At 47.4% G+C, this 11,928-nt stretch overlaps 1 protein-coding gene and 1 pseudogene across 1 annotated transcript; one reads left to right on the plus strand and one right to left on the minus strand.

Moving 5' to 3' along the window:
• The first annotated feature begins 239 nt into the window (after positions 1-239).
• On the plus strand, positions 240-1,206 carry LOC112060450 (olfactory receptor-like protein OLF3; annotated as a pseudogene).
• A 9,446-nt stretch (positions 1,207-10,652) lies between these two features.
• Positions 10,653-11,591, minus strand: LOC101938151 (olfactory receptor 5V1-like). Its single transcript, XM_005309020.2, has one exon. The coding sequence runs from the start codon at positions 11,589-11,591 to the stop codon at positions 10,653-10,655; it is 939 nt and encodes a 312-aa protein (XP_005309077.2).
• Between the last annotated feature and the right edge of the window lie 337 nt (positions 11,592-11,928).

Genomic DNA, 11,928 nt, shown 5'->3' on the forward strand with positions numbered 1-11,928 from the left:
GGGGCTGATCAGTACCTTTGATTATTTTGCAGTGGTGTAGCTGTGTTGGTCCCAGGAAATGAGAGAGACAAGGTGGGTGAGGTCATATCTTTTACTGGTCCCACTTCTATTGAAGTAGCTGGAAAGCTTGTCTCTCTCACCAACAGGAGCTGGCTCAATAAGAGATTACCTCACCCCCCTTGTCTCTCGGATAGCTGATGATGTTTATTCCCTTTTTCCCCTTTACTCCTGCAGACAAAATGAACAGGACTGGAGAAGGCAACCAAACTTCTATGCCCCAGGAGTTCATCCTGTTGGGACTCTCCAGTCATCCAGAGGTCCGGCTGGCCCTGTTCATGGCATTCCTCACCCTCTACCTGGTGACCCTTCTTGGGAACCTCCTCACCGTTCTCCTGGTTGGGTCTGACCCTCTCCTCCACACCCCCAATGTATTTTTTCCTTGCCAACCTGTCTCTCCTGGAGGTTGGATATACTTCAAGTGTTCTGCCCCAGATGCTGGCCCACCTCCTGGCAGAGCACAGAGACATCTCATTGGCCCGTTGCATGGCCCAGATGTACCTCTTCCTCGCCTTTGGCATAACAGAGTGCTTCCTCCTCACCGTTATGTCATATGATAGGTACGTCGCCATCTGCCTCCCATTGCACTACCCACTCCTCATGGCCAAGAGGGGGTGCATTGCCATGGTGGCCACTTCCTGGGCAGGAGGTTTCATAGTTTCTGCCATCAACACCATGTCCACCTTCCAGCTATCTTTCTGTGGGCACCAGGATATAGACCATTTCCTCTGTGAAATGCCAGCCATGGTGAGTTTGGCCTGTGCTGGGAAAGGCCAGGCACAAATAGTCATGTCCGTGAGCTGTGTGTTCACACTGGTCTGCCCGCTTTCCTTAATAGTCCTCTCTTATGCTCGTATCCTTGGCACTGTCTTGAACATCCCCTCCACTGCAGGAAGGCATAAAGCCTTTTCCACCTGCTCTTCCCACTTGGCCGTGGTCAGCCTGTTCTTTGGGACAGTGATTTCAATGTACCTGAGACCCAGGTCTAGCTCCTCTGTGGGGCAGCTCAAAACAAGCTCTGTCTTCTACATCACTGTCACCCCAGTGCTCAACCCCATCATATACAGCCTGAGGAACAAGGAGGTGATATGCGCCTTGAGGAAAATGATGGGTAAGGATGTAGGAGTACAGGCCTTGCCTGAACAATGAAAGAAAACACATGTGAGGAAACAGGTTAACAATGGACAAAGCAGGAATTCACAAGTGGCCTTGTAAATAATATGTACCCCATACATAAAGAAATAGTAAGAAGAAGAGTAAATGTGTGATAAGCTTGCAGCTGCAGCTTTGCTTACTAGCACATTTTCTAGTGCAGGGATAGGTCCACAGAATTAGTAAGCCAATCGTGAAGTCTGTGATGTAATGTAGAATGTAATGCACTTGTGTTAGTCTATTTTAGAATATGTATATAATCTGATATACAATTATGTCCTTTGGAGTTGTGGTGCACCCTAACCCATCCCTATACCTGAGCCTGATCACCTCAGGTGTAGCTTTATGAAATGCCACTAAACACACCTCAAGGCCATGTCAGGATCTGAACCGAGTTTTTTGGATTCTAGAGAACTGGATAAAATGTTCCCCCTCCAGAGCTGGAGAGAATCCCAACAGTAGGGAGGTAGAGGTCTCTGTTATCCCAGATCCTGACAGTGAGTGACAGATCATGGGGCCATCCCATTTGGAATCCAGACTCCTGCTTTGCTACATCAGAACAATGGTCCATCAATCCCTGCATTCCTTCTGCACAGGGGACCAGAACAATCGTCCCTCTAGTCCTGTATCCTTTCTATTTTCTGGACCAGATCAATAGTCCATCCATTCCTTTATCCCTTCAACAGTCTGGACCAGAACAATTGTCCATCTAGTCCTGTATCCCATCTACATACTTGATCAGATCAATGGTTGATCCATTCCTTTATGTTTTCTATTAATAGAAAAGAGCATTGGTTCATCCTGTCTGAAAGCCTTACCCCTATGCACTGCATCCGATCAATGGTCCATCTGTTCCTATATTCATACTACATACCTGCTTAAAAACCAATTGTCCATCTAGTCTTGGTTCCTTCCTAGGTAACAGATCAGAACGGCCCTAGCCACTCTATATCCTTTCTACATGCAGGGTTAGATGGCTGGTCCCTCTAGTCCTGTATCCCTTCTAGATACTACATTAGACCAAAGGTCCCTTCTGTTCAGAGATTTTTCTCCAGATGGTCAACCTTTACAAGGGGCATCACACATACAAACAAATCAAAACACATAATTTGAACTATGCTGGAGGCATGTGTTGGGCTAGTCCTTTCCACTGCCAGTTGGGAAGGGAAAAAGGGATGACAGCAGATGATTCACAGAAACTGAAAGGCTGGAAATTCGGCTCAATTGCTGTTATTACATGACTGTGTGTGGACTCAGTTACAATATCTCCAGTGGTCTCCATGCCACAACTCAGGCTTTACACTAAATGTACCCATTCACTGTCCTCAGGAGCCCTTTCTTATTGTACGATATATAGATCTGATATGGGGCGCACGGTAAAAGTTAGAAATAGCGGGCTATTAGAGAGGGCACTAGACTGGAACTTAAATGTAAAACTGCAAAATTTGTTCACTCAGCTTTTTTCAAAGAAGATGTAGATTCAGCAACACTCAATCATTTTGCAAATTCGTGTTGATTTCACCAAATTGTTTCAGGGAGGAAAAAACAGAAATTCCATTTTTTTTTACTTTCTTGTTTGTTTTATTTTACTTTGATATTTGTTATATTTATTTTATATCATATGTATGTACTATATTTAATATTATACATAAACAATATTTAAGACTGTTAAATATTATAACATTATAATCAAAATCAAATGATTTTCCTTATCTAAACTAAACCACATGGCAAAACTTTTCTATGCTTCTGAATCAATTTGTGTGTCAGGATCACTTCACATACATTTATTAATGAACACACCATCCTACCATGGACCGTGGTCTGAGACACTCTCATGTCTGCTATGGGACCTTTAATGTGTTTGTAGTATCAAGGATTGTTGTTGGTTTTTTTCCCCATTTCAACATGTCTCTTATTCTCTCTGAGATATACATTGATTTTACAGAGCCGTCATATCTTTAACACCTTTTACATTCAAATCAAAGTTCATCACTGGTTTCTCATTTACACGTATATCTATATCCATGTCTATATGTAAATACAGAAATATAAGCCATGACTCAGCTTCTGCCCATCATACCACTGCTAATTAAACTCACACTAGCTCAATGAGAGCTAGCACAAGCATGTGTACACGAGCAGGGGAATCACACCCCTAGCTCATCATGTAGACATACCCAAAAGGGACCCAATAGACCCAAAGTCAAAAGGGATCACTGTGGTCATCTAGCCTGACCTCCAACTTCCCTGAATTAATTTCTCTTTGAACTAGAGCACAGCTTTTAGAAAAACATCCTGTCTTGATTTAAAAATGGTCAGTGATGGAGAATCCACGTCAATTGACCCTTGGTAATGTGGTTCAATGGTTAATTATCCTATCAAAAACACACACCTCAGTTCCAGTCTGAATTTTTCTAGCTTCAACTTCCCGTCATTGGATCATGTCTGAACTTTGTTTGCTATATTGAAGAGCCTGTGTTCAAATTTCTGTTCTCCAGGTAGGTATTTATAGACTGTGATCAATTCATCCCTTATGGCTCTCTTGGATAAGCTAAATAGATTGAGCTAATTGAGTCCAGTGCCATAAGGCAGATATTCCAGGCTTGTGTCACCCCCAATCTCCTCCCTTCAGCACAGCATCCCCTAGCGCCATTGTGGGACATTGAGGTCTCCACTGATTGTGTGGGGAGAGCACCCCATTCTGAGTCCCCCCCACACACACACATACACAGTGCCTGCAGCACATTGTCTCCTAGAGACAGGGTGGGACATGGTGGTCAGCATTGACTTGAAGGGAAGAATGCCCTTGAAGGAGTCAACCACACTGCGCTCTCTCCAGTCCTTGGGTTGTTCTTTAAATGTTCCCCATTCAAGAACTGACATAGACCATCTTTGCTTGGTGAGATATCTGATGGAACACTAAGAAGAAAGAGATCGTTTGTGAGAATCCATTGCTGTTCATTTTGCGGGTTCTCCGGGATATCCCCCAGGAAGACCGGAATTGGAATACAAATGGAATAAATGTCTCCCAACTTATTCCCAAATAGTTATGCTGATCTTCCTGGTCACACTGTGAGTTTTGTCAGAAGTCATTTCTCTTCTCTGTGCCTGATCCCTTCCCCTCCCCCCTCCCAGCCCACCCCGTATAAAATGGAGGTAATAATATTTATGCCTCTCCCAGGAATAACAATATTTATAGTGATCCCATTAGAGAGATCACCAAGCAGGGTCACGCTGGGTAAGTACTTGGGTGTGAGACCATCCAGGTGCAGCTAAAGGATTGTAAAGTTCAATTAGTGTCTCTTAAAATTTTTGAGATACTAAGATAAAAGCTACTTTAGGAAGCAAAATGTTTTATCATTCTTATGGGATCTTTACTTTTCTCATTCTGAAAAGTAGGGTTTCTCATGCTCAAACATTTCCCTTGAGGTTTATAGTGGAATCACACAAAGCTCTAGGATGTCCTAATAACTTTATTCTACAAAAGGGTTTAGAGGCAAAACCACACACTATATTCCAGTGCAAACTGGGCACCCAAACCCTTTTAGGCAGCTTTGACAATCTTACCCAAGGTCTCCATCTTGCTCAGTTATCCTGGTTCTCTCTGCCTTACTTGCAAGATGGTCCAAAAGGGAAACATCCATTAATCCCAAAGGGGAAGGTATCAGACTGGTCACCCATGTAAGAATTCAGCTCCTAACCCGTGCAGTGTTTGCCTGCATCCCACATCTGCAAAACATGGAAAATAATGTCTTCCTTGTATATTTAGGCTGAGATTTGTAAATTCATTTTAATGGGAATTGACATCCAAGTCTCTGGGTTATGTCTACACTACGGGATTTAATCCGAATTTATATAATTCGGATTTGAAAAACAGGTTGTATAAAGTCGAAATGTATGCGGCCACACTAAGCACATTAATTCGGTGGTGTGCGTCCAAGTACCGGGGCTAGCGTCGATTTCTGCACCGTTGCACTGTGGGTAGCTATCCCATAGCTATCCCATAGTTCCCGCAGTCTCCCGCGCCCATTGGGATTGTGGGTTAAGATCCCAGTGCCTGATGGGACAAAAAACATTGTCGCAGGTGGTTCTGGGTACAGCCTCACCTCCTTCCTCCCTCCCTGCATGAAAGCAATGGATGGCAGACAACCATTTTCGCGCCTTTTTTCCTGGGTGAGTGAACACTGCAGACTCCATACCACGGCAAGCATGGAGCCCGCTGAGCTCAAGACAGCAGTCATGAACATTGTAAACACCTCGCGCGTTCTCGTGGAGTTTATGCTCAGCCAGGACCAGAAAAACGAGGCGAGGAGGCAGCGGCGGCGGGCAACGCAGCGACAAGCATGATGAGGACATTGACATGGACATGGACACGGACACGGATACAGAATTCTGTGAAACCACGGGCCCCGGTGCTTTGGAGATCATGTTGTTAATGGGGCAGATTCTATCCATGGAACGCTGATTCTGGCAAGGGAAACAAGCACAGACTGGTGGGACCGCATAGTGTTGCAGGTCTGGGACGATTCCCAGTGGCTACGGAACTTTCGCATGCGTAAGGGCACTTTCATGGGAACTTTGTGACTTGCTGTCCCCTGCCCTGAAACGCCAGAATACCAAGATGAGAGCAGCCCTCACAGTTGAGAAACGCGTGGCGATAGCCCTGTGGAAGCTTGCAACGCCAGACAGCTACCGGGTCAGTCGGGAATCAATTTGGAGTGGGCAAATCTACGGTGGGGGCTGCTGTGATGCAAGTAGCCAAAGCAATCACTCAGGTGCTGCTACGAAAGTTAGTGACTCTGGGAAATGTGCAGGCTATAGTGGATGGTTTTGCTGCAATGGGATTCCCTAACTGTGGTGGGGCAATAGACAGAACCCATATCCCTATCTTGGCACCGGAGCACCAAGCCACCAAGTACATAAACCGCAAGGGGTACTTTTCAATGGTGCTGCAAGCACTTGTGGATCACAAGGGACGTTTCACTAACATCAACGCGGGCTGGGCGGAAGGGTTCATGACGCTCGCGTTTTCAGGAAACACACTACTCTGTTTAAAGGGCTGCAGCAAGGGACTTACTTTCCGGACCAGAAAATAAACGTTGGGGATGTTGAAATGCCAATAGTTATTCTTGGGGACCCCGCCTACCCCTTAATGCCATGGCTCATGAAGCCGTACACAGGCAGCCTGGACAGGAGTCAGGAGCTGTTTAACTACAGGCTAAGCAAGTGCAGAATGGTGGTAGAATGTGCATTTGGCCGTTTAAAAGGTCGCTGGCGATCATTATTGACTCGCTCTGACCTCAGCCAAAGAAATCTCCCCATTGTTATTTCTGCTTGCTGTGTGCTCCACAATCTCTGTGAAAGTAAGGGGGAGACCTTTATGGCGGGGTGGGAGGCTGAGGCAAATCGCCTGGCTGCTGATTACGCGCAGCCAGATACCAGGGCGATTAGAAGAGCACACCAGGAAGCGCTGTGCATCAGAGAAGCTTTAAAAACCAGTTTCATGACTGGCCAGGCTACAGTGTGAAATATCTGTTTGTTTCTCCTTCATGAAAACCCGCCCCCTTTATTGACTCATTTTCTGTAAGGAACCCACCCTCCCCCTTCCCCCAGCTTTCTTTCAAACCAAATAAAGTCACTATCATTTAAAAATCATTTATTCTTTATTAATAGATTAGAAAAAGAGGGAGGGAACCCGGGTGGTATTTGGGAGGAGGATTGCTGGGAAGGAAAAAGCCACAAAGAAAAGGTTAAAAAAATGACAGCCTTTTGCTTGGGCTGTCTACTGGGGTGGAATGGGAAGGTGTACGGAGCCTCCCCCCCCGTGTTCTTACACGTCTGGGTGAGGAGGATACGGAACATGGGGAGGGGGGAGGGTGGAACAGGGGCTGAAGCGGCAGTCTGTTTTCCAGCAGCCGTTCCTGAAGCTCCACCAGACGCCGGAGCATGTCTGTTTGCTCACGCAGCAGCCCCAGCGTTGCATCCTGCCTCCTCTGGTCTTCCTGCCGCCACCTCTCATCTCGAGCGTCTCTCCTCTCCTCACGTTGGTCCCTCCTCTCCTCACGTTGGTCCCTCCTGTCCTCACGTTGGTCCCTCATGTCCCTCATGTCCTCACGTTGGTCCCTCCTGTGCTCACGTTCACTGGCTTCTTTCCTATACTTTGAAACTGTTTCCTTCCACTCATTCAGATGAGCTCTGTCACTGCGGCTGGATTCCATAATTTCAGAAAACATCTCATCTCGCGTTCTCTTCTTACGACGCCTTATCTGTGATAACCTTCGGGATGGAGGAGGGAGGCTTGAGGAATTTGCAGCTGCTGTAGGGAGGGGAAAAAAGAGAGAATTGTTTAAAAAGCTACATTTTGCAGAACAATGCTTATACTCTTTCACGGTGACCAACACTATTCACATTACATAGCACATGTGATTTCTGTGCAAGGTCGCATTTTGCCTCTTAATGCTGAGTGCCTGTGGCTTTGCTGCTAGAGATCACAGGTCTGGGCAACAGAATTCGGCTTGCATGCGGCCATGGTAAGCCATTGTCTTACAGCTTCTGCGCCCTCCTTTCCCACATACCAAGCATAGCCTGTAGAGTGCTGCGGTTTTTCTGTTAACATTCAGCAGCAGCAGCAGAAAACAAACTAACCACCCCCCCTCTCGCCATGAATTCTCTGGGATGATCGCTGTACCCCTCCCCCCCACCGCGTGGCTGGTATCAGGGAAGATCCCTGCAGGCACCAAACTAACCACCCCCCCTGCCACCGCCCCCCTCCTGCCATGAATTCTCTGGGATGATCGCTGTACCCCTCCCCCCCACCGCGTGGCTGGTATCAGGGAAGATCCCTGCAGGCACCAAACTAACCACCCCTCCCGCCGCCGCCCCCCTCCCACCATGAATTCTCTGGGATGATCGCTGTACCCCTCCCCCCCCACCGCGTGGCTGGTATCAGGGAAGATCCCTGCAGGCACCAAACTAACCACCCCCCCCGCCGCCGCCCCCCTCCCACCATGAATTCTCTGGGATGATCGCTGTACCCCTCCCCCCCACCGCGTGGCTGGTATCAGGGAAGATCCCTGCAGGCACCAAACTAACCACCCCCCCCGCCGCCGCCCCCCTCCCGCCATGAATTCTCTGGGATGATCACGGTACCCCCCCCCCCACCGCGTGGCTGGTAACAGGGAAGATCCCTGCTAGCCAAACGCGAAAAACTCAGGGCCAATTTCCCATCTGCGCTTGGCTAACTGCAGGGAAGGATTTATTTTCCGCCACAGGCAAACAGCCCAGTAGGAACGGCCACCTCTGTCCCCTTAATTAAGTTCCCGTATTTCAACCAGGTTACCAGGAGTGATATCACTCTCCTGAGGATTACACAACAAGATAAAGAACGGATGTTGCTTGAATGCCAGCAAACACCGGGACCACACGCTGCCAGGCTTTGTCAGGCAATGATACCAGATTACTTGCTGCAAGCATGGCGTGGTCAAGTGTCCTACCATGGAGGAGGGAATAAGGATGCACTGCCCAGAAACCTTCTGGCAAGGCTTTCGGAGTACCTCCAGGAGAGCTTCATGGAGATGTCCCTGGAGGATTTCCGCTCCATCCCCAGACACGTTAACAGACTTTTCCAGTAGCTGAACTGACCGCGAATGCATCCCAAGTCCTCAGGGCAAAGTAATCATTAAAAACCGTTTGCTTTTACAACAAGTTTTATATTTTAAAAGGTAAACTCACCTGAGGTCCCTTCCATGGGGTCAGAGTCTTGGGTACTGGCTTGGGAGGCTTGGGAGGGTACTTCAGTCAGGGTGAGAAAAAGATCCTGGCTGTTGGGGAGAACGGAGTGCTGTGTGCTCTCTGCAAGCGCATCCTCCTCCTCCTCCTCTCCCCCATCGGCAGAATCCTCAGGCGTCGCTGATGAGACTATCCCCGACCCAGAATCCACGATCACAGGTGGGGTAGTGGTGGCAGCCCCCCCTAGAATTGCATGCAGCTCGGCGTAGAAGCGGCATGTCCGCGGCTCTGACCCGGAGCGACCGTTTGCCTCCTTTGTTTTTTGATACGCTTGTCTGAGCTCCTTGACTTTCACGCGGCACTGCTCAGAGTCCCTATTGTGGCCTCTCTCCATCATGCCCTTGGAGATTTTTTCAAAAGTTTTTGCATTTCGTCTTTTAGAACGAAGTTCTGCAAGCACTGAATCCTCTCCCCATACAGCGATCAGATCCAGTACCTCCCTCACGGTCCATGCTGGTGCTCTTTTTCGATTATCAGCCTGCATGGTTACCTGTGCTGATGAGTTATCTGTGGTCACCTGTGCTCTCCACGCTGGGCAAACAGGAAATGAAATTCAAATGTTCGCGGGGCTTTTCCTGTCTACCTGGCCAGTGCATCCGAGTTTAGATTGCTGTCCAGAGCGGTCACAATGATGCACTGTGGGATAGCTCCCGGAGGCCAATACCATCGAATCGCGGCCACACTATCCCTAATTCGAAATGTTAAAATCGATTTTGGCGCTACTCCGCTCGTCGGGGTGGAGTACAGAAATCGATTTAAAGGGCCCTTTACATCGAAATAAATAGCGTCGTTGTGTGGACGGTTACAGGGTAAATTCGAATTAAAGCTGATAAATCCGAATTAAAGTCGTAGTGTAGACCAGGCCTCTGTCTACTTTTAAAATCTCAGACTCTGTCTTGCAAAGGGCCTATCAAAATGGGTTCCCTTGATCTCAACTAAGGCCAATAGGATGATACTAATTAATAATTTGCATGGCAGTGAAATTATTACTTTGTGTTTTCCCAGAGACATTGAATTAGGGGACCCTACAGTATGGTGTGTGGGTAATGCAATGAGAAACCAGCCAGCTCGGCAACAGACTGAAGTTGGGGAGGAAGAGAGGGGTCTAACTTACTAGGTAGGAAAGGTAATGATTGATAAGTGTAGACCCAGATTCATATTTTGTGTTGCTTTTTAACCATTTGTTTCCACCATTCCTTTCTTTAATCCTTCTCCTTTCTTACACTAAACCTCCTTTTGGTTTATTGTAAGCACTCACAAGTGCTATGTGGTTTGCAAGACCACAGGTTTAAGGTAAAACTGGTAAACTGGGTTATGTGGCATCTTTAGGGGCAGAGGATCAGGAATTTCTGTAAGTAGCCAGTGTCAGGGGAATGCTTCAAAGGGGATGAGAGACTGGCATGCGCCTGTTGGTAAACTGCAATGTGAAGTTAGAGCTGATGTAGCCCAGAGGAGAGTGCTTGAGAGATGGATAGGCTGGTGGAATGACATATATCACATGAAAGACTCCCTCTCACCCCCTGCCTTCAGTAATGAGGAGACCCCCCCATCCTGAGTACCCACAAAACTGTCATAACTCCAGGGAAGACAATGAAGCAATGTTGCCATTAAACCAGAGTAAACGAGGAAAGGATTGGGCCGTGTTCCTCTGTTCACATCTTGAAAAGAAATATATTTGAGGTTATGACTCTCCTCAAAGCTTTATTGATATCTTTGCTTCTCAGGCTGTAGATAATGGGGTTTAACGTGGGTGTCACCACAGAGTAGAGCAGGGCCAGGAATTTGTCACTCTCCGGGGTGTAGCTGGACCTGGGTCGCAGGTACATGGCACTGGCAGAGCCGTAGAACAGAGTGATGACTATGAGGTGAGAGGAGCAGGTGGAGAAGGCTTTGTGTCTGCCCTGGGCCGATGTGATCTTCAGGATGGTGGAGATGATGTGGATATAGGATCCCAGTATCAACAAAGAAGGGATCAGTGTGATTAACATCCCAGCTACAAAGACGGCAATTTCGTTCATGGTGGTGTCTCTGCAGGCCAGGGTCAAGAGGGGAGGAATGTCACAGAAGAAATGGTTGATCCGGTTGTCCCCACAGAAGGGCAGGGTGAAGACGAGTGAGGTCTGACCCAAGGAGAGCAGCAAACCACTGACCCAGGCACCAGCCACCAGCTGGACACACAGGCTCTTGTTCATGAGGACCACATACTGCAGAGGGTTACAGATGGCCAAGACACGGTCGTATGCCATGGCAGCAAGGAGGAAGCATTCTGTGGTCCCTAGCGAAAGAAGGAAGTACAATTGGACAGCGCAGCCAGTGAAAGAGATGGTTCTGTCCTGAGAAAGCAGGTTCTCCAGCATCTTGGGGATGGTGACCGTGGTGTAGCAGATGTCAACCAAGGACAAATTGGAAATGAAATAGTACATGGGGGTGTGAAGAACCGGGTCAAGCCAAACTGTGGCACTGATGAGGATATTTCCCATCAACGACACCACATACATGATGAAAGTCACCACGAAGAGCAAGTTCTGAAGCTCTGGATGAGTGGCAAACCCCACCATCACAAACTCTGTAGTTTGGTTTTTAGCTTCCATGTGCCTGGAGAGAGAAACAAAACGGGGGAAAATAATGAACATGAACTCTCTTATCCAGTACCAGACTGAGTGATTGATGATTATTCTGATGACGATGATGTTGGTGATTTATAATGTGCACACAACATTCTAGGAACATTTCACCAACAGTAAAAAAACATTATTCCAGTTCATGGCTTTTTTAAAGGGAAACCAAGCCTCACCCATCTATTAGAATTCTTGAGGGTGTCAAAAAGTATGTGGACAAGGGGGATCCAGTGGATATAGTGTACTTGGACTTTCAGAAAGCTTTTGACAAGGTCCCTCACCAAAGGCTTTTAAGTTAAGTAAGCAGTCA

Source organism: Chrysemys picta, chromosome 13, assembly GCF_011386835.1.
Source record: "Chrysemys picta bellii isolate R12L10 chromosome 13, ASM1138683v2, whole genome shotgun sequence".
In the NCBI taxonomy this organism is placed as follows: Eukaryota; Metazoa; Chordata; order Testudines; family Emydidae; genus Chrysemys; species Chrysemys picta.

What these genes read in the sequence shown, in the direction of transcription:
- LOC101938151 (XM_005309020.2), bottom strand. Translation starts at nt 11,591, where the DNA reads ATGGAAGCTAAAAACCAAACTACAGAGTTTGTGATGGTGGGGTTTGCC.